Source organism: Zea mays, chromosome 7 (genome assembly GCF_902167145.1).
Source record: "Zea mays cultivar B73 chromosome 7, Zm-B73-REFERENCE-NAM-5.0, whole genome shotgun sequence".
NCBI classification, from domain to species: Eukaryota; Viridiplantae; Streptophyta; class Magnoliopsida; order Poales; family Poaceae; genus Zea; species Zea mays.
The window spans coordinates 137,534,800-137,556,568 of NC_050102.1; the positions used below are offsets into that span (position 1 = coordinate 137,534,800).

The 21,769-nt window shown below is 50.6% G+C and overlaps 1 protein-coding gene across 1 annotated transcript; it reads right to left on the minus strand.

Annotated features, from left to right (window-relative positions):
- Nucleotides 1-280: 280 nt before the first annotated feature.
- On the minus strand, nt 281-17,413 carry LOC100279774 (uncharacterized). Its single transcript, NM_001152732.1, has 3 exons — nt 15,496-17,413; nt 3,458-4,041; nt 281-745 (listed from the first exon to the last, which is right to left on the minus strand). The coding sequence occupies exons 1-3, from the start codon at nt 17,261-17,263 to the stop codon at nt 482-484; spliced, it is 2,616 nt and encodes an 871-aa protein (NP_001146204.1). The 5' UTR covers nt 17,264-17,413; the 3' UTR covers nt 281-481.
- Nucleotides 17,414-21,769: the final 4,356 nt, after the last annotated feature.

The window sequence follows — 21,769 nt, forward strand, 5'->3', positions numbered from 1 at the left end:
GGACTTGTTCGGTTATTCCTATCCCCATGTGAATTTAATGAGATTGGAAAAAATTATGAAAGATTTTGATTTGTTTGGGATTGAAACTCATCTAATCTCACCCAATCCATATGGATTGAGAGCAAAACGAACAGGCCCTGAAGTGTAACTTAAACTAAATTACACCCTAATCCAATTCAGTGCATGTGGATTGGGGCTGGGGTGAATACTAGAATATCCAAACAATGGTTTAGAAAACAAAGGAACCCGCTTCCTATCAATTCGAGGGATCAATAAACCTGCTTCCTATCCATTCCTTTTGCATTAGATTAATTAAATGAAAGTGTCGGAACACTAACCCACGATACGTACAAAAGGAAAAGAAAGACAACATATTACCTCCTCAAGCTCTAGGAACGGACTCAACGAGACGCTAAGGTGTCACTAGCCTACCATATGTACAGTATATACCGGGTTCAGAATCAATCCAGAACAGCAGCAACTACCATGCACCGAAGCTGCAGCTCACATGCTCTTGCGTGATCTTCTGCAGCTGGTTTTCCATCATTTTCATAGATGTATAGGGAGGGAGGCAGAGCCGGTAGAAGCAGGTCTGCGACGACGGGAGCCGGTCAGGTGAATCGGACGTCTTGTATATGTAAAGCTTGGAGCTCAGCCCACAGAAGCCGTCCGATGGTAAATACTTCACTGAGGTCCAGAAGAAGAGGAGCTGCCTCTGTCTCTCGATCGACATGCGCTCAACAGCCTGCAGTGTCGACAGGTAAGTATTCAAGCGTGCACAGAACTGATTGCCAATACATAAATGGAGCTTCTGTATAGGAAAGATAAATATTTCAGCAGGATCTCTAAACTGAGATGCATGCAAGGTAAAAGGGGACATATTTTGTTTGATATGTGTTTCAAACAATATTAAAGCAGCGCAATATATTGCCGCTTTTCGTCCAATATATAGACTCTGGTCCATATCAGGTAAGAACACAAGGTACTGGCTCCTGTTGATGGAAGCTCCAACCAAGATGAATCCACAATAACTAGACAAAAGTTGTTTCGTCTTTCTCATCTCACTAATAGAAGAATCAACAAGGATCGTATCAGGCAACAAAACTAAAGTTCCAAAATGAATTAAGAACAGTGGTCGTTTGTTTGCTCCAGACTTCCAGAACACCAGAAAGATAGTACAAATCATGTACTAAACATGCACAGCCATGGGCTAATGGTAGAGTGCAAGAATCTAATTGGGTTCAAGTACCCACTGTCTCACTCTAGCACTCTCAAAATTGAAGACACCTTATTGTTCCTCCCGTTTACTCATGCATTAAGACAAAATTAAGAAAAACAGCCCACATAACAATCAGTTTAAAGACTTTCTAAAGGATCTCATCACAATGATGTGCCCACTACAAAAAACTCGGCCGGGCAGGGAAAGATCGCTCTCCCGGTATTATATTAAGAAGAGACCGAAACAATGGTTCCGGCCAAAAAAAATCCCCTAACCCTGGCCCTCCATCACTAACGGACCGGCGTCAACCGTCCACTCTGCAACGGCCCAACCGGAGGGTGGCGCACAGAACATCGTAACCCGAGACCGGATGGGGGTACAACAAGGGGATTTTTTTTAACCAAGCCTGAAAATTCGCCCCCGAGAGGAATCCTTGGAGGTGCTACTCGGAAGTCCTTAACCATTAGGCTAGAGGCCCTTTCGCGATGTGCCCACTACAAAATGCTGAGGGCAATGGAATCAAAATCCTTAAACAGTAGGTTTAGCCAACCAACGCATCTCATCATGAGATCAATTAAACATAACATGACACTGAAGTTCAACCTTAATAGAAATTTGATCAGATATAACTGTCACTTCAAGAATCCACACACACAAACAAGACACTGTTTCACTTCCGTTACACACACAGGTTTTTGGCTCCATTCACACGCTGCAAGTTCATTATATTTTGAGGTTGTGATAACAAAGACAGCAAAAAAATGGCCACATGAAACATACACCAAGACATAATAGCTGTAACATGTGTTGGAAGATACAACTATATATATAACAAACTAAATTCATGAACAGCTATGAGGACACACTAGAGGCGAAACAAAAGGTCAACCTGGAAAGAGCGTAGTGAACAAAATACCATTCTGAGATTGGAAATGGAGCTTCTACCCTGGAGTGATCGATGGTTGGATGGGCAGCGGATTGGGGATATCGCTCCCCGACTTATTGAGACCATTCCTATGAAGCTGATTAACAAAAGGACAGTTCAGGAGGCGATTGAGGTTAATGGCTGGATTAATGATATTCCTGTGAGTTTATCTGTTGGTGCACTTGCAGACTTCCTGCGTATTTGGGATTTGGTGGCACATGTTGATCTGGACCCCCATAAGGAGGACAAACATATTTTTCGGTTGGCTGCTAATGGCAAATATTCGACTAAAGCCGCTTATGAGGGGCTCTTCATTGGATCTGTGGAGTTTGAACCTTTTGAGCGGATTTGGAAAACTTGGGCTCGGCCCAAATGTCGATTCTTCTTGTGGCTGGTGGCTCACAAGAAATGTTGGACAACAGATAGACTTGAGAAGCGGGGGCTGGATCATCCGGAAAAATGTCCTTTATGTGAGCAGGAAAGGGAGACAATTGACCATCTGCTTGTGAATTGTGTTTTCTCAAGAGAATGTTGGTTCCTCCTTCTAAGGCAATTCGGGCTGCAGGGTTTGGCCCCCCAACCAACGGATATTAATTTTATGGAGTGGTGGCATCAAACAAATGAAGCTATTCAGGGGTCCTTCAGAGATGGCCTAAACTCCCTCATTATGCTGGGCGCTTGGATTTTGTGGAATCACCGGAACAGATGCATCTTTGATGGCCTTTCCCCTAATGTTGCTAATTTCCTAATCCATGTGGGGGATGAGCGCCGTCTGTGGGAGACTGCCGGGGCCAAGGGGTTGACATCCCTTGTTGCCTCCCTATCTCATGTAGCCTAGAGTTTTTATAGATGAGTCAGTCTATGCTAGTTTCGTTCAGGCCGCCGTAAGGCGTCAGTTGTACCCCGGTCTATTTTAGACCTTGTTTATTTCTTCCTTTAATATAATGATACGCAGCTCTCCTGCGTGTTCGAGGAAAAAAAATACCATACTGAGTTTGAAGCACATAACCTTCTACAGCCAGCATGGCAGCATGTATTAAAAAAACCATAAATATGTCTCATAGGTGAATGATGCTACTAACACATATATGTATACAGAATTATAACCACAACTCTGGTCCACATGCACGGACCTAATCGATCTGCAGAAATGATTGGCGTTTTTTGGCAAAAATCTAACAGTGTTTAGTGAGAAAATTTTATGTTGCCCTGAGAAATTGAGTGCATGTGAAGAGAAAATGGTCAAAATATATATCAGTACAGGAAACAGATAGTTCAGGATTGAATGCATTTACACAAATAGTACAGCGTACCTTCCAGAACAAGGTAATCTGACGATCCTTTTCTTTGTAGCCATTATATTGAGTATGTGATTTCCAATCTTGCAGATTTATTGCATTGTTGCTTCCCCCTAACAGTCGATCAAAGTCTTCGAGGTCTAAACACTCAAAAAGTTCTTCCCGGCGTTTTGGATTAACTAGTATGTCAGCAAATCCTTCCGCAAAATGGGTTAGCTGAGATGAAATAGAGTCCACAAAGATATTCTTAATAAGAAGATCAATGTAATGCTTTCTGTTCCCGATATTCACACTGACATCCTCTCCTCCTGGGCAAAGATCAATAATCTTTTCAGTACCTAACTCATGAGCTCCTCGAGAAAATGTCAGGTATAGATTATCAATTTCAGCAGCATCCATCTCTAGAATCTTTTTACAGCTTGCATATTTGACAGGATCTGCAACAGAAATATCTTCTAATGTAATACTTCTCCCAGCAAGATGCAAGAACAGAGTACGGTCTAGAACAACTCCAACTTGCACTTTATGCATCAAGGCTAATCCAATTATTCGCCCCGCAAAAGTGAAGTACTTCAGGTGCAGTGGATCCACGGCAGATGCTGCAATATGCAGATAGCTGTCAAAGGTTAGAAAATATAGGGGCAACATCATTGTGGACATCAATTGTCTCACGGGTAATTGATAAATAAGAATGAATCATGTTAGAGCACCGTTTAGGGTTTTCGGGTTAGCCCCTTGTAATTACAGTTATACCCTTGTGCAATTAGCCAAGCCCAACAACCTGAGTCTAATAATACAACTCCCAACCCTGAGTTAAGGTTAGGGTTTCATTCTCCAAAGCCGCCGGCTTCTCCAACCTCCAGCCGCTGCCCTCCCCTGCCCCTGGCGCTAGCCCCCCCTTCCTAGTCGCGCCAGCCACAGCGGCCTGCTAGGCTGCCGCTCGGCGTTTTTCTGGCTTCCTGGCTGCCCCACCCCGTGCCAGGCCGCAGCTCGCCACGACCTCCCTCCAGGCAACCTCGACGTCGCGGCCCTCGACCTCCTCCCCCCCCCCACACGGCCACCTGCGCGGTGAACTCTGCAACGCAGTTGGGCTTGAACAACTCCATGGCGTGGTGTCGGTGTTTCGTACCTAACTCCGACAAGTAAATTTATTGTGCACGGTCTGGGCTCCAGAAGGTGTGCGCAGAGGGCGCAAGATTTATACTGATTCGAGCAGAATGTCCCTACTTCCAGTCATCGATGGTTTGCACTAATGGCACCATTGATGATCAAACTCGTAGTAGGGATTCCAAGCAGTCGAGAGAGGGAGGAGAGGCTCCTAGATCACTTATCGTGGTGGAAGTGGAGCTTAGAAGCTACAAGGTGGACTCGTAGCTAAGTCTTGGCTTGGCGGGACTCCGGCCTACTGTTCCTCGTCGGCGCTCCACCTCATGTTCGTCCTTGTGGGTTCGTCTCCGTATAAAGGCGTCCGGTCGTCTCCAAGTCCTCTTTGGTCCGTCCTTCTGTCCCTCCATCCCCCGTTGCCTTGAGGCGAGCCTCTTCCTTTTATAGGCCGGGACAGGGGTCGACCAGCGATGGCTTCCCTAGGAAGGAGCCGTAAGGCAAGGGTAAAACAATCGTTTTACCCCGGGTGAGTCCACGCATACTTGTGGGGCCCGGGGCTGCCTGGCTATCGTGTATTTATCGTTCCGGCTACGCCGACCCCTGGCTTCCGTAGCCTGGGGCTCGGCGCAGCACGTCATGTAGTTCCCTGCGAGAGGTCTGCGCCCTCAGGCCTAGTTCGATAGGCCATAAGTGTGTCACAGGCCGAGGGGCGTGTGGGCCATTAATGCGCCTCTGGAGACTCGTAGGTCATGAGCGCTATGCGGACCGAGGAGTACGTAGGTCATGAGTGGCAAGCGGATCGGCGCCCATGCTGTGACTCGGTGCCAGGCGTAGTTAATGCGACCAGTCATTTATGGTGGGTCAGTATGGGGCCGAGTGCGGGATCCACTCGAGTGGTTCCTTTCCGACACGCCCAGCTTCCCTTGTTAGGTTTTGCCACCCTGGGCTCGGTGTCGCGGTGTTCGACCGAGGGTGGGTCCTTTCAGGGTTGACGTATCTGCCTCTTCCGACTGACTAACGAGCCCCAGCAATCAGGGGCTCTTAACTTAGCGCGCTTACTGACCGGTGGGTCCCAGGGTCCGGGGGTCATTCCCCCGACAGTAGTCCCCGAGGGGAGAGTGTGAGTGTCTCCCTTCGGGGGCTGATGAAGGGTCGGCAATGCCTTTTGTCTCGGCGCGTACTTCCATATTTCAAACCCTTGGTGTCAAGCCATCGCTTTATTTTATACGCGGCGTTTGGCTTGTGTCCTATTTCGTCATGCCTCACGCCTTCTTATAAATAATCACTCCCTCGAGCGGTTTGGTCGCGCCTTGCTTTTGTCTTCTTCGGGACGATTCTTCCACGACCCCATATGTACTCAGGCAAGCGTCCGACAGAAGAGCACCCCCCAGTGTTGTGCCGTCTCCGTCAGAAGATGATTGACTCAAGGCACGTGCTCTTCCTTCTCTTGTCCCTAGATTCTCGTGACGGTGCATGTCTCATTTTCTTCCTTGCACAGCCAAGTGATCTCGACGGGACAGGTGAAAGACTTCGGGATGTCCTTTAGCTAGGGCGGGATGCCGACTCTTTCGTCACATACCTCCTTAGACCTCCGAGAGAGTTTGGCCGCCACCAACATTGCGCTCGAGGTTGCTGACGGCGAGGTGGCCAATCTCCGTGCTCGCCTGGATGAGGCAGACCGTTGCGTCGGTGGTGTCAGGGCGGGCTCCATTTCTGTTTGTCTAACTCCCTCTCTCTGATTGTCCTGCGCCGTTTTCAGAGTTAGAGCTGGACGCCGCCGACCTTCGTGATGGTGTGGACCAGGTGGTTGCCTTTGTTCGTGCCTAGGGCGCCGATCGAGGAGAGCACCTCCTCGATGTCGCCAATCGGGTGCAATTGGTCGTCCGTCGTGGTGCTCGTCGTTGTGCTGCCAGAGCCCTGGCTTTCGTGCAGTTCCGGTTGGGCTACGAGCTCGGCACTGTGACCTGCCGGAGGACGTCGCGACTGGTGCCCTGGAGGATTTCAAAGATGACTTCGGCATTGCTGCCGAGGTCATGGTCGACATCCTCCCGCTAATGGATGTAGTCAACGGATCCCCCTAGTTAGGAAGCGTTCGTATGTGGCTTTAGCCGTGGGACGGCCCGGGCGTGTCGGCCTCTATGCTTTTGTAATGTTCCCTATGGACTCCGTGAAAATGGTTCCCTTCCCTTTCCTGTCCCCATTTTTCTTGGTACTTAGCGCAAGGAACAAATTTTAGCATACTTATTTCGAGGCCTCTTTTACTCCCTGATCACGCACCAAGCGGCTTTGGCATGGCTCATGGGTTCCGGGAAGCGGTTTCGCAACCTTCTGGCCTACCTCGGCGCTAAGGCAGTCATCTCTAATTTTCGGTGTCTCGCACGTCTCTGAGGTAATAGGAAGTGTCGCATTGGGGGTAGCAGAGTTCGATCGCGGCGTTGCCTGGGTTTCTTGCTGGTGATTATGGGTTCGCCTTGGGAGGGTGCATCGTCCCTTCCCACGCATTTCGACCACCAGAAGGGGAAGAGCGAGTTGTCTCATGCTCCTTTTTGACGACGGAGGTTACGACGAGCCTCCTTTTTTGCGAGACGAGCCCTCGGGTCCCCTGCCTGTTACGGAGGATCTGTCTGGGGGCGTGTCCCATCTTTTCTCTATTTCTTCCCACACATCCCGACCGCCAGGAGGGGAAGGGCGAGCTGTACCATGATCCCCTCGGTGGATGAGGTCATGGCGCTCAGCGAGCCCGGATCGACTGATCCAAACAAGCCCTTCTTTTTGGCGGGGCGAGCCCCCGAGTCCCCCGTTCGTTACGGGGGATCCGTGTGGGGGTGCATGCTTCGTCTTTTTAATACTCTTCCCCGCATTCCGTTCGCCGGAAGGGGGAGGTTGAGTCGTACCATGCTTCCCTCGATGTTCGAGATCAGGGTGCTCGGTGAGCTACAAACGGGTAATCCGAGTGAGGCCTCGGCTCCTTCAGCAGGAGCCAGGCGTGAGGTCCGCTGATGACCATACTCATGCTCTCAGGTTTCGTCTCATAGTTGTCGACCCCGTTCGACTGGTTCCGACGGCTCGTTGCCTCTCCACGATAAACTATGAGTCAGACGTTCCCTAGGACTCGAACACGATTTAGAAATGCCCTTGGCGCTAGTGCACTAGGGTGCTGGCCGCTACGGTGCCCATCTCATAATCACCCTTGCTCTAGGGTTTTAGGAGCGGTCGCGAACCCTTTACGAGCCGACCTTCGACTCCAAAAAATCTTTTCGGGATAGCCCGGGCCGCCTCATGGTCATGGGTTAACGAGAACCCTACAGTCTTTTCCGGCAAGCGAGAGATAGTATCGAATATTGAAATATTTAAAAGATGGGTTGGGTCGTTTTACCCGATCTCAGCTCGATAATGGCTGAGCCTGCGCGGTGCGGCCGTCTCCAGACTCGGTGGTCGGGCCTGTCGCGCCAGTCCCAACCCTGCGCATCGAAACCGGCGATACGTCAGTTACCATCTCTCGCTGCTTATCAGTGTATGTCCTCGGTCGGACGGTTGTGGCTTGGTGTGTCGGTCATCCTAGGCTTGGCGTCGTTCGGTCTTCTCCCTCGGCTTGCTTTCTTAGGGCTACGTTCGACGCCTCGTCGCCGCTGCCTAGCGTCGCCACACCCGACGTAGCCACCATGGGGTTCTAGAGCCGCTCTCTGCCGTTAAAAATCGCTTGGAGGCTCTTGTCTCGCGCGGGCTCCTCCGCGAGGGCGACTACCTGCTCCCCGTCTCCGAAGAAGTTCCAGATCCGCTTGAGGGCTTTGTAGTTTCGTGCATGCACTTCCACGAGCGCAGCTTCGCGATGCCTCCTCACCCTTTCTTGGTGGGTCTGCTGCACCATTACAAGATCCAGCCGCATCACTTGAATCCCAATGGGGTTCAACATATGGCCACTTTCGCTACCCTATGCGAGGGATATCTCGGGATGTCCCCCCATTTACGTCTTTGGTGCTATTTCTTCTCGACCGAGTTGCCCCGTAAGCGGCCGACACCGAATGCCCCAGCGAGGCCGACCCAAATCGGGTACGTGGCCCTCCACTTTCGGGGGTCACGATCCAAAGGGTACATCTCCCTGCGGTTATGTTCGTCCAACAAGGGGTGGCACGACCAATGGTTTTACCGGCGCAACCATGGGGCTCTGTCCGCCGTCGGCCATGGCCTTCCTGCTTTTCTTCCCAAGGCGCCCTCGGAGGCCCCTCAAAGTTGGGTGCGGGGTGTCCCGAAGAAAGGGGAGAAAAGGACAGTCGGGGCCATTGCGACGATGGCGATTCTTCGCGGTCGCGGGGTCACACTGGCGGGCGTGATTGGGGACAACCTCCGTCAGGGGGTGGCTCCTCTCATGGCCAGGCGGTTGCCGCTTTTTAAGATGACCGCTGAGGCCCCGTCGAATGGTAGTCGGCTAAGCGCTCCGCTTCCTAGTGACGCGGAGATCGCCCCCTGGCTCATGGAGGCCATGGAAGTTCGCAAGGGTGCGGATGGCTCCTCTCGTGAAGCTTGTAAGTTCGTCTGGTTCCACTCCCCCCTCTTCTTCCTCCCTTTTTTTAATTTCTCATCCTCCAACCCCATCTTCCTCCTTCCACCAGCCCTCTTCTCCGGTGTTGCGAGATGACCCCATTCCCCCGCTGAAGAGCGCAGCGGAGAAAGAGGCGGCTCGCGCGCGGGCAGAAGGACAAGAAAGACAGGGTCGAGAAGAAACGGAGGAGGGCCGAGCGTCAAATGCGCAGGGACCGTGGCACCGAGACTGACTCGGCCGACGAGGACGAAGATGATGACGCGAGTGCAGGCCCCGAATTCTGGGTCATTCTTGATACATCTGCGTCGACGGCGGATTCCATATCGGCCTTTTCAGGCGAGGCGGCAAGCGACTTCCCAATCGTGGAGGAAGCCGACTTCCCGAAACTCCCCGCCCTATTCTCTGGGCCGATGGCTTCAGTGGCATTTGTTTCCTTACCTGTCAATCCTCCGGTCGGCCGACCGTCCGAGGCTGCCTGCACGGGAAGCTTGTCCGCCTTGGGCCCGTCGACGATTCCTGCTGGCGCCCCTCCGGAGATGTCTGCTCCTACCTCCGAAGCAGGCGGCGGGACCGACGCTCCGCCCGGACGCCCCTGAGGCCCGGTGCCTTCTGTGGGGGCAAAGGTGGCACGTGATCAGTCGGGCGGGGGCCCTTCCGGTTCCCACCATTTGTTTCCTTACCTGTCGATCCTCCGGTCGACCGACCGTCCGAGGCTGCCTGCACGAGAAGCTTGTCCGCCTTGGGCCCGTCGACGATTCCTGCTGGCGCTCCTCCGGAGATGTCTGCTCCTACCTCCGAAGCAGGCGGCGGGACCGACGCTCCGCCCGGACGCCCCTGAGGCCCGGTGCCTTCTGTGGGGCAAAGGTGGCACGTGATCAGTCGAGCGGGGGCCCTTCCGGTTCCCACCATATGACTTCTTATGTCGTCATAACTCCTAATATCCTCCATCTTTTTGAACAGTTCCCCCAACCAGTCGCCTCAATGTCGTGCGCACAGAAGGTGATTTCCAAGAGGATAGTGCCCACCGTCGGCGAGGGCGGTGGGGCCATCGAGTTCTTCACTGCCAACGCTTCCGCAGGGCCCCTCTAGGGTTGAGATCCCAGGTTCGCTTCTCTTGACACCTCCGAGCTATTTGGGCTTGGCGAGGGTGATTGAGTTTAACCCTTCTCTTTCCTTTTAGAGGGCCTAGAAGTCGACCTCGTCGGCACGGTGGAGACCGCAACCTCAGAGGGGAGATCGTCTCTCCTCACTCGCGGGGAGCATCAGACCGCGACATCGGGGCTTGATGGTCGAGCTGGCGTCCGATGAGGAGAGAAATGTTGAGAAGAGAGCTGTTGAGAAGCTCTTCTGTTGCATCCCCGAGAAGTATAAACAGATTGCTCGATCGTTTGAGTCTCTGCTAGAACCTCTCCACAATGACGATCGAAGAAGCGATAGGTCGTTTCAAGGTCGTCGACGCCGACGAACCACAGGCCCTCTCTGGGCCTATCACCATCGACGGGAAGCTACATCTCACTCGGGAGCAGTGGGAGGCCTGCCAGGGTGACAAGAAGGGGGAGTCCTCCTCCAGGACATGTGGCCGCAAACGCGGCAAGCCGCGCAAGGCGCGCGGAGGTGCCCAAGCCGGGGCGCGATGACAAGCTGAGGGTGGTGCCCGCGGAGGCGCTCAAGGCGGCGCCGTCGGCAACAAGAAGCCGGCACGTGACGATGGCTCTCATGTCACACCCAGATTTTAGGGGTCCAAAACTCGGGCGCGAAATTTACCAAGTGTGCTAGGATCAAGTCTCACAGATATGATGACTCATGGTACAGAAACCAATGTCACATCATTAATATATATCGGAGTTTTGTACAAAATAATTAAATAATTACATCATACGAAGACAACGATCCAGCAACCGTAGTTGACTGGGAGACGACGGCCTAGACCACTCACGAACTCATCACAGCATCCTTCATGCGCCTCATCCTGTGGTACATGCTCTTGACCTGGTGGATGTGAGTACAATAAGGGTAAGCTCACATACGTTCATCGCTCAACAAGTTGTGGGGAATAATGTGCACGAACTCATCACAGCTATGGATGAGATGAGTCTTTGATTGATGGCTTGAGATGTTATAGTGGCATATATTTATATAGGCTGGGAGGTGGGTGGTTACATGGTAGATCTAATCTGATACTTATCTGTTACAACCATATCATATATATTAGGAACTCTAACAAACTCGAACCCAAATATGTTACATGATAGATCTAATCTGGTACTTATCTGTTACAATCATATCCTATCTATTAGGAACTCTAATGAACTCGAATCTAGAATAAGTAACAGTGATGCAAGATCCGACAATTGGAATAAAAAAATAGGAGGAAAAACTCACATGGGTTGTGTTCCTTAAGTGGCACAATAGATAAGCCTTTTATTTGGTATTCTTTTTTTCCTGTTTTTTTTATTTCTAGACTTAATTATCCCAATTCAAATCTGATTTTAAATTTTAAAACCATATTTATATGCACAACCAAAACACCAACATGAATGCAAATATTTTACACTTATTTACTCCTTATTTACTTTGCTCAAATAAGTATTTGTATGCATGAAATGTAATAAACATAGAATTCACATAGTTATATAACCCAATAGGAGTAATTTATATAGAATAACTCACTATCCTATTTATTATAGTTTAAGTATATAGCCAACATTTTATATTTACTATTTATTAAATTCTAGGGAAGATAGTCTTAATTCATAACTTTGTTATATTACGCTTGAAATTTTAAATCTTTAGGGAATTTTCTTAATTAACCAAGATACGATTTTGGAGTGTTACATCTCACAACTGTGGCAAGCTTGGCCACTGGGCCAAAAACTGTTGACAGCCACGACGCGGCCAGGCCAACGTCGCATAGGAGGAGGCGGAAGCTCTGCTCCTAGCACTCGCAAGCATCGAACTATCTCCAGCGACACCGGCCACAGCGGCACTCCTCCACCTTGATGAGTCGAAACCACGCGCTTTCCTCGGCGACGGCTCCAGCAAAGACATGATCGAAGGATGGTGCCTCGACACCGGCGCCACTCATCACATGATCGGCCGACGGGAGTTCTTCACCGAGCTTGACTCTAGCGTCCGAGGCTCTGTCAAGTTTGGGGACGCCTCTGGCGTAGAGATCAAGGGCGTCGGCTCAGTCGTCTTCATCGCCACGTTTGGTGAGCACAAGCTGCTCACCGGAGTCTACTACATCCCCACATTGAGGAACTCTATCATCAGCCTGGGACAACTGGATGAGAACGGTTCGCACGTGGAGGTCGAGCACGGAGTCATGAGGATATGGACCCCTCTCGTCGCCTTCTTGCCAAGGTACGCAGGAGACCAAATTGGCTTTACATCCTCAACGTGAAGGTGGCACAACCTTGCTCCTCGTCGGGTCGACAGGGCATGGCAGTGAAACGAGCGCTTCGGGCACCTTAACTTCGAGGCCCTGAAGCGGCTCAGTGCCAAGGAGATGGTACGAGGCCTGCCGTGCCTTGACCATGTGGAGCAGTTCTGCGATGTCTGCGTGTTGACAAAGCAGAGATAGCTCCCCTTTCCCCAGCAGTCGAGCTTCCGAGCCAAGGAGATGCTCGAGCTCGTGCATGGGGATTTGTGTGGCCCGGTGATACCAGCCACACTAGGAGGACGACCCTACTTCTTGCTACTCATCGACGACCTCTCCCGCTACATGTGGGTGATGGTCCTTGGTAGCAAGGGAGAGGCTGCGAACGCCATCAGGCGTGTGCGGGTCGCTGCGGAGGCAGAGAGCGGTCGCAAGCTGCGCGTTCTCAGCGAATTCACAGCGGCTGAGTTCGGGTCGTACTACGCGGATGAGGGCGTTCAGTGCCACTTCTCTGCGTCGTACATCCCGCAGCAGAACGGCGTCATCGAGCGGCGCAACCAAACGACTGTGGGGATAGCTCGGGCTCTCCTCAAACAGAGGGGAATGTCGGTTGTCTTCTAGGGAGAGGTAGTGGTCACAGCGGTCTACATCCTCAACCGCTTGCCCACCAAGGCACTCAACAGGATGACACCGTATGAGGCTTAGCATGAGCGCAAGCCAGCGGTCTCTCACCTGCGGGTATTCGGTTGCCTCGCATTCACCAAGGAGCTTGGCCACATCGGCAAGCTCGACGACAGGAGCACCCCAAGGGTGTTCATTTGCTACGTGGAGGGCTCGAAGGCCTACCGCATCCTTGACCCAGGAACACAACGTGTGCGCACGACGCGCGATGTAGTGTTCAACGAAGGGCGAGGATGGGCCTAAGACAAGGTGGTGGATGACGGCACGTCTCCGACGTACAACGACTTCACCAACTCTGAGGGAGTAGGCAACTCTTCTCCGAGCAGTTCTACCCCAACCCCAAGTCTCCACCGACTCTAGCGCCACGCTCCCCAACTCCGACTACAATGAGCTCTTCGCCACCACGTAATCCAGCCACGAGCCCACGACTCCGGCTACAGCGAGCTCTTTGTCACCACGTACTCCAGCACCGACAGTAACCTCTCCAGGAACATGCTCTCCGACGCCAGCTCGTGTCGAGCACGACCCGGTGGAGCTTGTGACCCCGCTTTCCCACGACGAGGAGCGTGTCGACGCATGCTACGACAGCAAGCCGTTGCGGTATCGTACGGTGGAGGGCCTTCTTATCGACCCATCAGTGTCGGGCCTGGCATCTTGCATTATGGCAGGAGAGTTGCATCTTGCATGCGACGATGGCGAGCCTCAGTCTTGGAGGCCGAGAAACACGCGGCTTGGCATGCCGCGATGCAGTTGGAGATGGACACGGTTGAGACAAACCACACCTGTGAGCTCTCTGATCTCCCTCATGGTCAGCGCGATCACCTTTAAGTGAGTGTTCAAACAGAAGTGGGATAAAGCCGGCGCCATCGTCAAGCACAAGGCCCGCTTGGTGGCACGCAGTTTCTTGCAGCAAGAGGGGATCGACTTCGACGATGCTTTCGCCCCCGTGGCACGGATAGAATCCGTGTGACTCCTTGAGAGGGCTGGCACATTCATCACATGGACGTCAAGTCGTCGTTTCTTAACGACAACTTAAAGGAGGTCTATGTACACCAGCCGCTAGGTTTTGCGATCCCTGGCAAAGAGGGCAAGGTGTTGCTCCTACGCAAGGCCCGCTACGGCTTGCAACAGGCACCGAGGGCGTGGAATGCCAAGCTGGATTACACGCTCAAGAGGATGGGCTTCATGCCAAGCCCGCACAAGGCGGCCATCTATCGGCGGGGCAATGAAGAAAATGCCCTACTGGTGGGTGTCTACGTCGATGACTTGGTGATCACCGGTGCCAAGGATATAGAGGTGGGGGCGTTCAAGAAGAGATGAAGGCCACCTTCCAAATGAGTGATCTGGGGCATCTCTCCTACTTGGGGATTGAGGTGCACCAGAGTGACTCTAGGATCACACTTCGTTAGACGGCCTACGCCAAGCGCATTGTTGAGCTTAGGGGGAGAATTGTTGGAATAAGTCTCGTGGTCTGTGGGAAGGACAAAGCATCTGTTGTTGGTCTTTACTACAGTTTTTGACTGCTTTGAGGACAGCAGACAGGACAACACCTTTCTTTGCTGCATTTTTCTTTTGACTAGAGAACAACGCATGGTCTTGTGTAGGACATCGTGTTGCAAGAAAACAACATCTCCTTTAGCATCTAGAGGACAACATGAGTTTTTTTTACTGTCCTCCTTTAGCATCTAGAGGACAGCAGGGAGTGTAGGACAACGTGTTCACTGTGTAGTGTGTAGTGCAGCCCATAGGGCTATAAATATGTATCCCCAACCCTTAGATGGGTATGGCATTTGAGTAGAGTGTGAGAAATAAAAAGAAAATTGCCCCAACTCGTAGTGTCGTCCTCTCGATGAGAGTAAGAGTCTCGTTGTTTACATATATAGGCATTGTGTCAACATACAAATTACATCATAATCTTCTCATTTCATGAAAGCATAATCACGAAAGCATACTCATGAAAGCTATAAGGGCTCCTACTGTTGGATACATTAAAAGTGTTATAGTACCTCTTTGGTCAACCATAGGCTTATTACAAAAGGCAGTTTTGAGGATAGATAAGCTCATCAAAACGGATTTAAGTGATAAACTCAAAAATATACTTTATAATCGCAGCATATTTTCCCCTTGTCGTTGTATTAGGTAACACACACACAACATATGCAATTAAGCAGCTAGCAATGTCAAACTACTATTTAGTACCCCCTCGGGTCACAACATAGATGTCATATAGGAAATATATGAGGTTCATTCTTTCGAAGCTTTGACTATCATAACGTTATCAAAAATCTAGATTGATACATGAAACATACTATAGAAAGTGGTAAGTTTACTAGTACCCGGGAAACTTACTTTCGTTCAAGTAGAACCTTCGTTTATCCTCAGGACAAGGTGAGAAAAGAACTTGCTTCGGACTGAAAAGAGCTTGGCACACTAAACAAAACCATTCCCTCAGGACACCAGGACCTGTAGCTTCCTCGTTCTTAAACTCCATAAACAGCGCACCGTGAAGTTCAGCTTGTTCTGCCTGTGCGATGTAATTAAAGGATTCATCAAGTAAATGTGATCGATCGATTAACATCTCATGCAGCTCCCCAAAGTCATCCTTCCCTTCAGGCAGCATCATGAAGACTAAACTCCTTCTTGCCTCAAAGCAGAGAAGATTCTTATGCTTCACGAGCCAATGTAGACGCTCATTTCTCTTGGAACAACGGACAAGAGCATTGAGTGGTGCTTTGTGTGCCAGCAACACAAGCTGTAGGTTGTGCCCCACATCCTCATAAATCGCTGCGATGAAATCAAGTTCAGTCAACATGACCAGGATGTGTGATCGAGCAGCCCATATGGTTTGACTTTCCATGACCCCGATACTCTCTGATGACAATGGCAGGTCCATCTCCAATGTCTTCAAGCACTCATCCAACCTTTTCAACATGTACATCGACATGATGTGAAACCTCCATATCCATGTGTCACCATGCTGAGACTCCCTGCTGTAAAAAATACTGGGTATCGGCCCCTCATCAGAAATCCAACGGCGTGCCTGCTGGCACATCACTTTGAGAAAGTTTGAGAACTCATCTAGATCACTAGGCGATATAATCATTGGCATTGATGCAAGCCCATCAAGGACCATATCCACTGTTTCACGGGCAAATGGCAGGACTTGCTCGATCAACCTGGTTGGTGAGTTCATAGAAGGGGGTAGCTTGGGGCGAGTGGATAAAGCTGAGGCAAGTGTACGACGACATGATCTATACAGTAATTCATTCCTGCCTGCAGCCAAGGAGAGCAAGCGGCAGAATTCAAGCAGCACGATCAGTAAGTCCATAGGTAAGGACGAAGGGTCCGTGGGGACAAAGCATTTAATGGCACTCTCGGCGTAAGAACGGAAGGGGGACTTTGAGAGGTAGAGGCGAACCAGCGCTAAGGCGGCGCCGGCCTGGAGGAAGATTTCGAGGTACTCGGCGGTGTGGTCCGCCGCGGCCCGGTCCTCGACTGTAGCGGCGCGATCGTAGCGGGAAAGCCTCAGGTTGGCGCGGTGGGCGCGGAGGATAAACTCCTTCACTAGTTCGTCGAGGGAGAAGGCGGCGGAGGGCATCCTAGAGGGCTCGGACTCCGCGATGGCGGCAGTGCTGGCGATGTGCGATGCGAGCTGCCACGCGTGAGGGTGCTGAGTGGACCTGAGACGCGCCAAAAGGTGAAGTGTGGAGTCCGGCGGGAGGCGGAGCTCAGCGAGGGTGGAATCCAGCGCGAGCTGCCGTCCCGCGTAGAGGAGCCGCAAATCGCGCCCGTACCCACAGGCGCCGAGGTGGTCGAGCACGGCGCCGACGGTGTCGTCCCACCCCGCGTGCATCGCGATGGTTCTGGAATCGGTAGCGCGCACAAAGAAGTGCACCACCCGGGGCGACGCGGAGGGCGACGATGCGGAGGCCGCCGCCGCCGCCGCAGAGGCGCCATCGACCCCCGAAGCGGAGGCCGAGGACGACGAAGACGACTCAGCGGCTTCGGCGCCGGCGTGGGCCATCAGCGGCTGCTTCAACAATGGGGGGAGGGCATGATCGGGCGCGTCTCGGCGGCGCTTGGAGGTGCGGCGGAGACAGGCGAGCGCGGCGGACATGTTTAGATCGGGTTCATGGGGATCGGGGAGGTCCCGGAATTGGGGTCGCGCCGGTGAGGAGGAGGTGGGGGCGGGGGTTTAGGAGGACCGGAATTTGGGGGAGCAGCTTGAGGAGTTCTCTCTCTTCTTTCGGCTGAAGCAGGCTGAGAGGGCTTCCTTCTGGCGTGGCCTTTCCCTTCTTCCCTAACGGGTAAACGATGACGGGATGGGGAAGCATTTACCGTGTTCTCTATGTAGACCCGTTAAAATTTACCCTGATGTTTTTATATAATAGTTAATAATAAAAATAAATAATTATCTTGTTAAAAAGATTACTCATTATATAAATATATTTATTTTGATGTATACATAATAATTTCTTACATCTGACAATGTGTATAAGTGATAATATTTTGTATTAATGATATGAATTACGTTCTAATTATAATTTAAGAGGTGACGAGATCTCGATAGGGATTTATCCCCGCGGGCAACGGGGATGAGGAAAATATTCCCCGCAAGCGTTCGTGTGGATCCCCGTGGAGAAATTTTTTCGACGTGCGGACGAGGATGGGGAGCTAAAACCTGATGGAGAATTCTCCATTGACATCCCTATTTCCATCCTCTCTCGGTACAGATAGGTTTTAGTGATTAATGACTGCGCAAGTGTTTTGCAAAAACATTATGAGTTAGGTCACAATAATGATAACCTGGCACTGGACCCCGTGGGACGGTCCCAGGCCCCCACGTGTGCCATCTAGACATCCAGCCAAGAGAGGTTCGATGGCGTCACGTGTTCGGGCCATTACAGACGTGACACAGACCTCCACAGATGCCTTCCGGACCCCCATCCAGGGGGGTTTGGAGTTGCCACATCTGGATGTGCTCCTAGCTACTGCTCTCCACCCAGGCGGTGGTGCGGTGGTACGGTACTGCCACATGGCCTGTGGCGCATCACGGAAGTTGCAAGGCGTCGTTTGACATGGGCCTCTAGCATGGGAGCCACCCGCATTAAAGAGGGGCAAGACGGCCGCCTAGGCGTCGTTTGACATGGGCCTCTAGCATGGGAGCCACCCGCATTAAAGAGGGGCAAGACGGCCGCCTGTTCACACCAGTGGCAGGCAGTGTGCGCCCGTATTAAATGCAGGTGGTGTGTGCAGTCCACAAGGCCTAGGGCGCCAGTAACCCGTGCGTTACCGAGGCAAAGACTATTGACCCATTGTGTCGTGCGTGGGCAACCCCCATCATGACTTCTACTATTCCCGCTACGGAGGCAGGCGAAGGGGACTAGACGACACTGTCCACCTACTCCCCTACGCAAGTCGACAAGCTAGCCTACATCTCAACCTACATCGGAGCCTTCACCCACACGCTGACAAGACGAGGCGAAGACGACTCTAGCTAGAGGATCCCGCACAATGACCAAGACAAGATCTTGGTCCACCAGCTCTTTCTGTCACTCTGCGTTTATATTTTTAGTATTCCCGAGCCCACCTATTCGGGCCTAGCACACTTGTACATGCCCCCCTTAACCTATAAAAGGGAGGGCACATGCGTTCCAAAAGGGGGGAGAACCCTGGAAGCTCTCTCGAGCTCTGCCAGGGAGGGACTTGAACTCCCACAGAGGTATCTCCATCTAAACCTAGGCTTTCTCAAGCTCTCAACAATACAACTCATAGTGGAGTAGGGTATTATGCTCCAGTGACCTAAACCACTCTAAATCTGTCTGTGTCACCTTGTCTTGCCTTTCCCCTAGGGTCATCAAAACCCTAGGTCGTCGGCATGTTCTTAGGACCCTGACATTTGGCACGCCAGGTAGGGGGAATCTGAAATATGATTTCCCAAGTCCGCTGATGAAGTGGCTTCTCCGACATTCGGTGGACATAGGGCGGATGCATTCCGCCTCACGGCCAGAGTTGGCCCTCTTACTGTGACACCCCAGTGTCACCTAGGGTTTCTCTCAAATGCCAAACCAAGAATCATTATTTCATGTGAATCAAAGTAAGCATGAGCATCAAAATAACTTAAGTAATAAAGAATTCACCAAGTATATATACTTAAAAGTGTCATGATCAAAACAATTGAGACTTTTAAAAGATAAGAATGTGCAACCCTAATTAAAGACCCTAAGTGAGCCCCATGAGCAAAATTCAAGAAAATAAGAAAAAAGGTATGGAAAGTTTAAAATTATGAATTGAGCCAATTATAAAAATTAAAGTATATTTAATGGGCAACAGGAAATGTTGAGAAAACTTAGCCAAAATAACTCAAATAAAACCCCAAATCAAGCTTCTCATGTGGGGACTTAATGGGAATTCTGAATTTCAGAATTCTGAAATTCAGACCTTGAGCCAAAGATCAGGGATGTTCACCTTGATCCCTAACTCGAATCCTAATGGCCCCATTGACAAAATTGTGTCTAACTAACCCCTCTGTCGTGTGCCAGAAGATGGCATTGGGACGCGAGCCCTAGACACGACAAAACCTTGGATTTGCCTCGGGTTTGGGCAGGGAGACAGACCAGATTTCCTGGCTCCATATCTCTGCAACCAGTAGGCAAAATCCTATGACCCCCACACAAGAATGGTAGCTTGTAGGGAGGAGAAGAGGTTTTGTGCACTGACCAAGGCGAGAGCAGGCTCGGATGAGCGACCACACGCGCCAGAACTTGGGCAGAACGCACGGGCACACGTGTTCGACCCTGGTCGGCACGCCAGAGCTCGCCCAACCCGCGCGCCCACGCCCTCGGCCGTGCCCGCCCGCGCCTATAAAGCCTCCCCGGGCGCACCTCTCTTCGCCCCGCACTCACCCTCACCGGCCAGCCACCTTTCCTTAGCTCCAGCGAGCTTAATTCCGCCCGCCATTGCCGCCAGAGCTTCGGCCACCATGGCCAGCCCACTCCAGCCACCCTCAAGCCAAGCCAGTGCTTCGGCTAGCTCCGCCAGTAGCCCGTGAAGCTTGCCAAGCCCTCGGACCCGGCCGGACTTCACCGGAGGCCCGAGATCGACCTCACCGGACTTCGGTCTTCCGCCGCCGCGCGTGGACCGAGCTATCCGGTGAGTCCCCACCCAATTCCTTGCGCTCATATCTTCTCTGGCATCCCGTGGACCTCCCTGACCCATTTGATTGAACTATCTCGCCGTGACCAGGCCGGTCTCCTCGCCGCCGACGAGCATCCCCGCCTGCGCGCGTGGACCGACCGACTCCGGCCATCTCCGACGGTGTTCCGCACACCGTTGTGATCCCCGAGACCTCCCCTTCGTCCTCGACCACTTCACCGGAGCAATCTCGCCGCCGGTAAGCCCCTCCGCCCTTTCTTCCGCCGCGGTTACTGTTTGAGGTAGAAGAAGGACCTCGGGTTAGGATTTGTAGAACCCGAGGGGTTTTCTGTAATGTCAGTGACTCATGTGAATAGTAGCCTAAGGGCTGATTCGCGAAGAAAACTTAGAAAACCCGCCAGGGACCCTAGTGCAAAGTGGATTTCCATTTAAACCAATTCTGTTATTCTTTTAAAATGACCAGAGAACTTAGAAAATCCATAACTTGATGAAATCTTAATAGAAAGTTGTCAAACCAATTTTGCTAGCTCCTGTATATTATAATCTATCATTTAAAAATAGTAGACCCTATACTTTCTGTTCAAAGTTTTAGAGTTTAAAAATTAAAACAGAAACCCACTAAACCTTGTTTAATTAAGGAAAATTAGTTTTTCTTCTGTGTTGAACTTAGGAAAATTTGTAGATGATCAAACCTCTTTTAGACACTGTTTAAAAATAATGGGAACCCCAGCATTGAAAAATATGATATAGTTTCTCATTTAAAGCTATTTTGTCCAAAACTTAGAAAAAATCAGAAAGGCATTAGAAATTAATGAATAGTGATTAATATTATTTTTCCTAGTTTACTTATGTAACAGAGAACCTAGGAAAAATACAGAGACCATTAATTTGGACCAGTTTTAAATTAAAAATGATTTGTTTAGCCTTATATAGACTAAAAATCAATTATTAAAGAGGCAAAACTATAACCAAAATGCTTAATAAAAATCCAGTGGACTTATAACCATCAGAGCCCCACTACAAAAATACAGAGCACCCTAGCCCAACTTTTTAAGTAAGGAAAATAAATACAAAGTGATGATGAGGCATTTTCCAACTAAATCATGAACAACCCCTATTAATGTGATAATGGGCAACCAAAAATTAGATAAGTCCATGATGAAATAAACTACCAGAGAAAAATGCAAACCCATGAAAAAGAAGCAAACTCATACCAATTGCCAATAATTTAAAAGAAAGGCCACTTAATTCAAATAATGCATACCACCTCTTCCCTTAAGCAAAAAGAGGCCAAACTTCAGAATGATTGCTCTTGCACAAAATACTAACTATGAAAAATAAGAACTCTGTTGTTTAATGTGTTTCAAATATAGTGATAGTAGAAAGCACCCATTTGGCTAGAAACTTGAGAAAACCATAGAAAAATAATTAAAAGGTAGTAATGACTATAAATTTGTATCAAGTCATG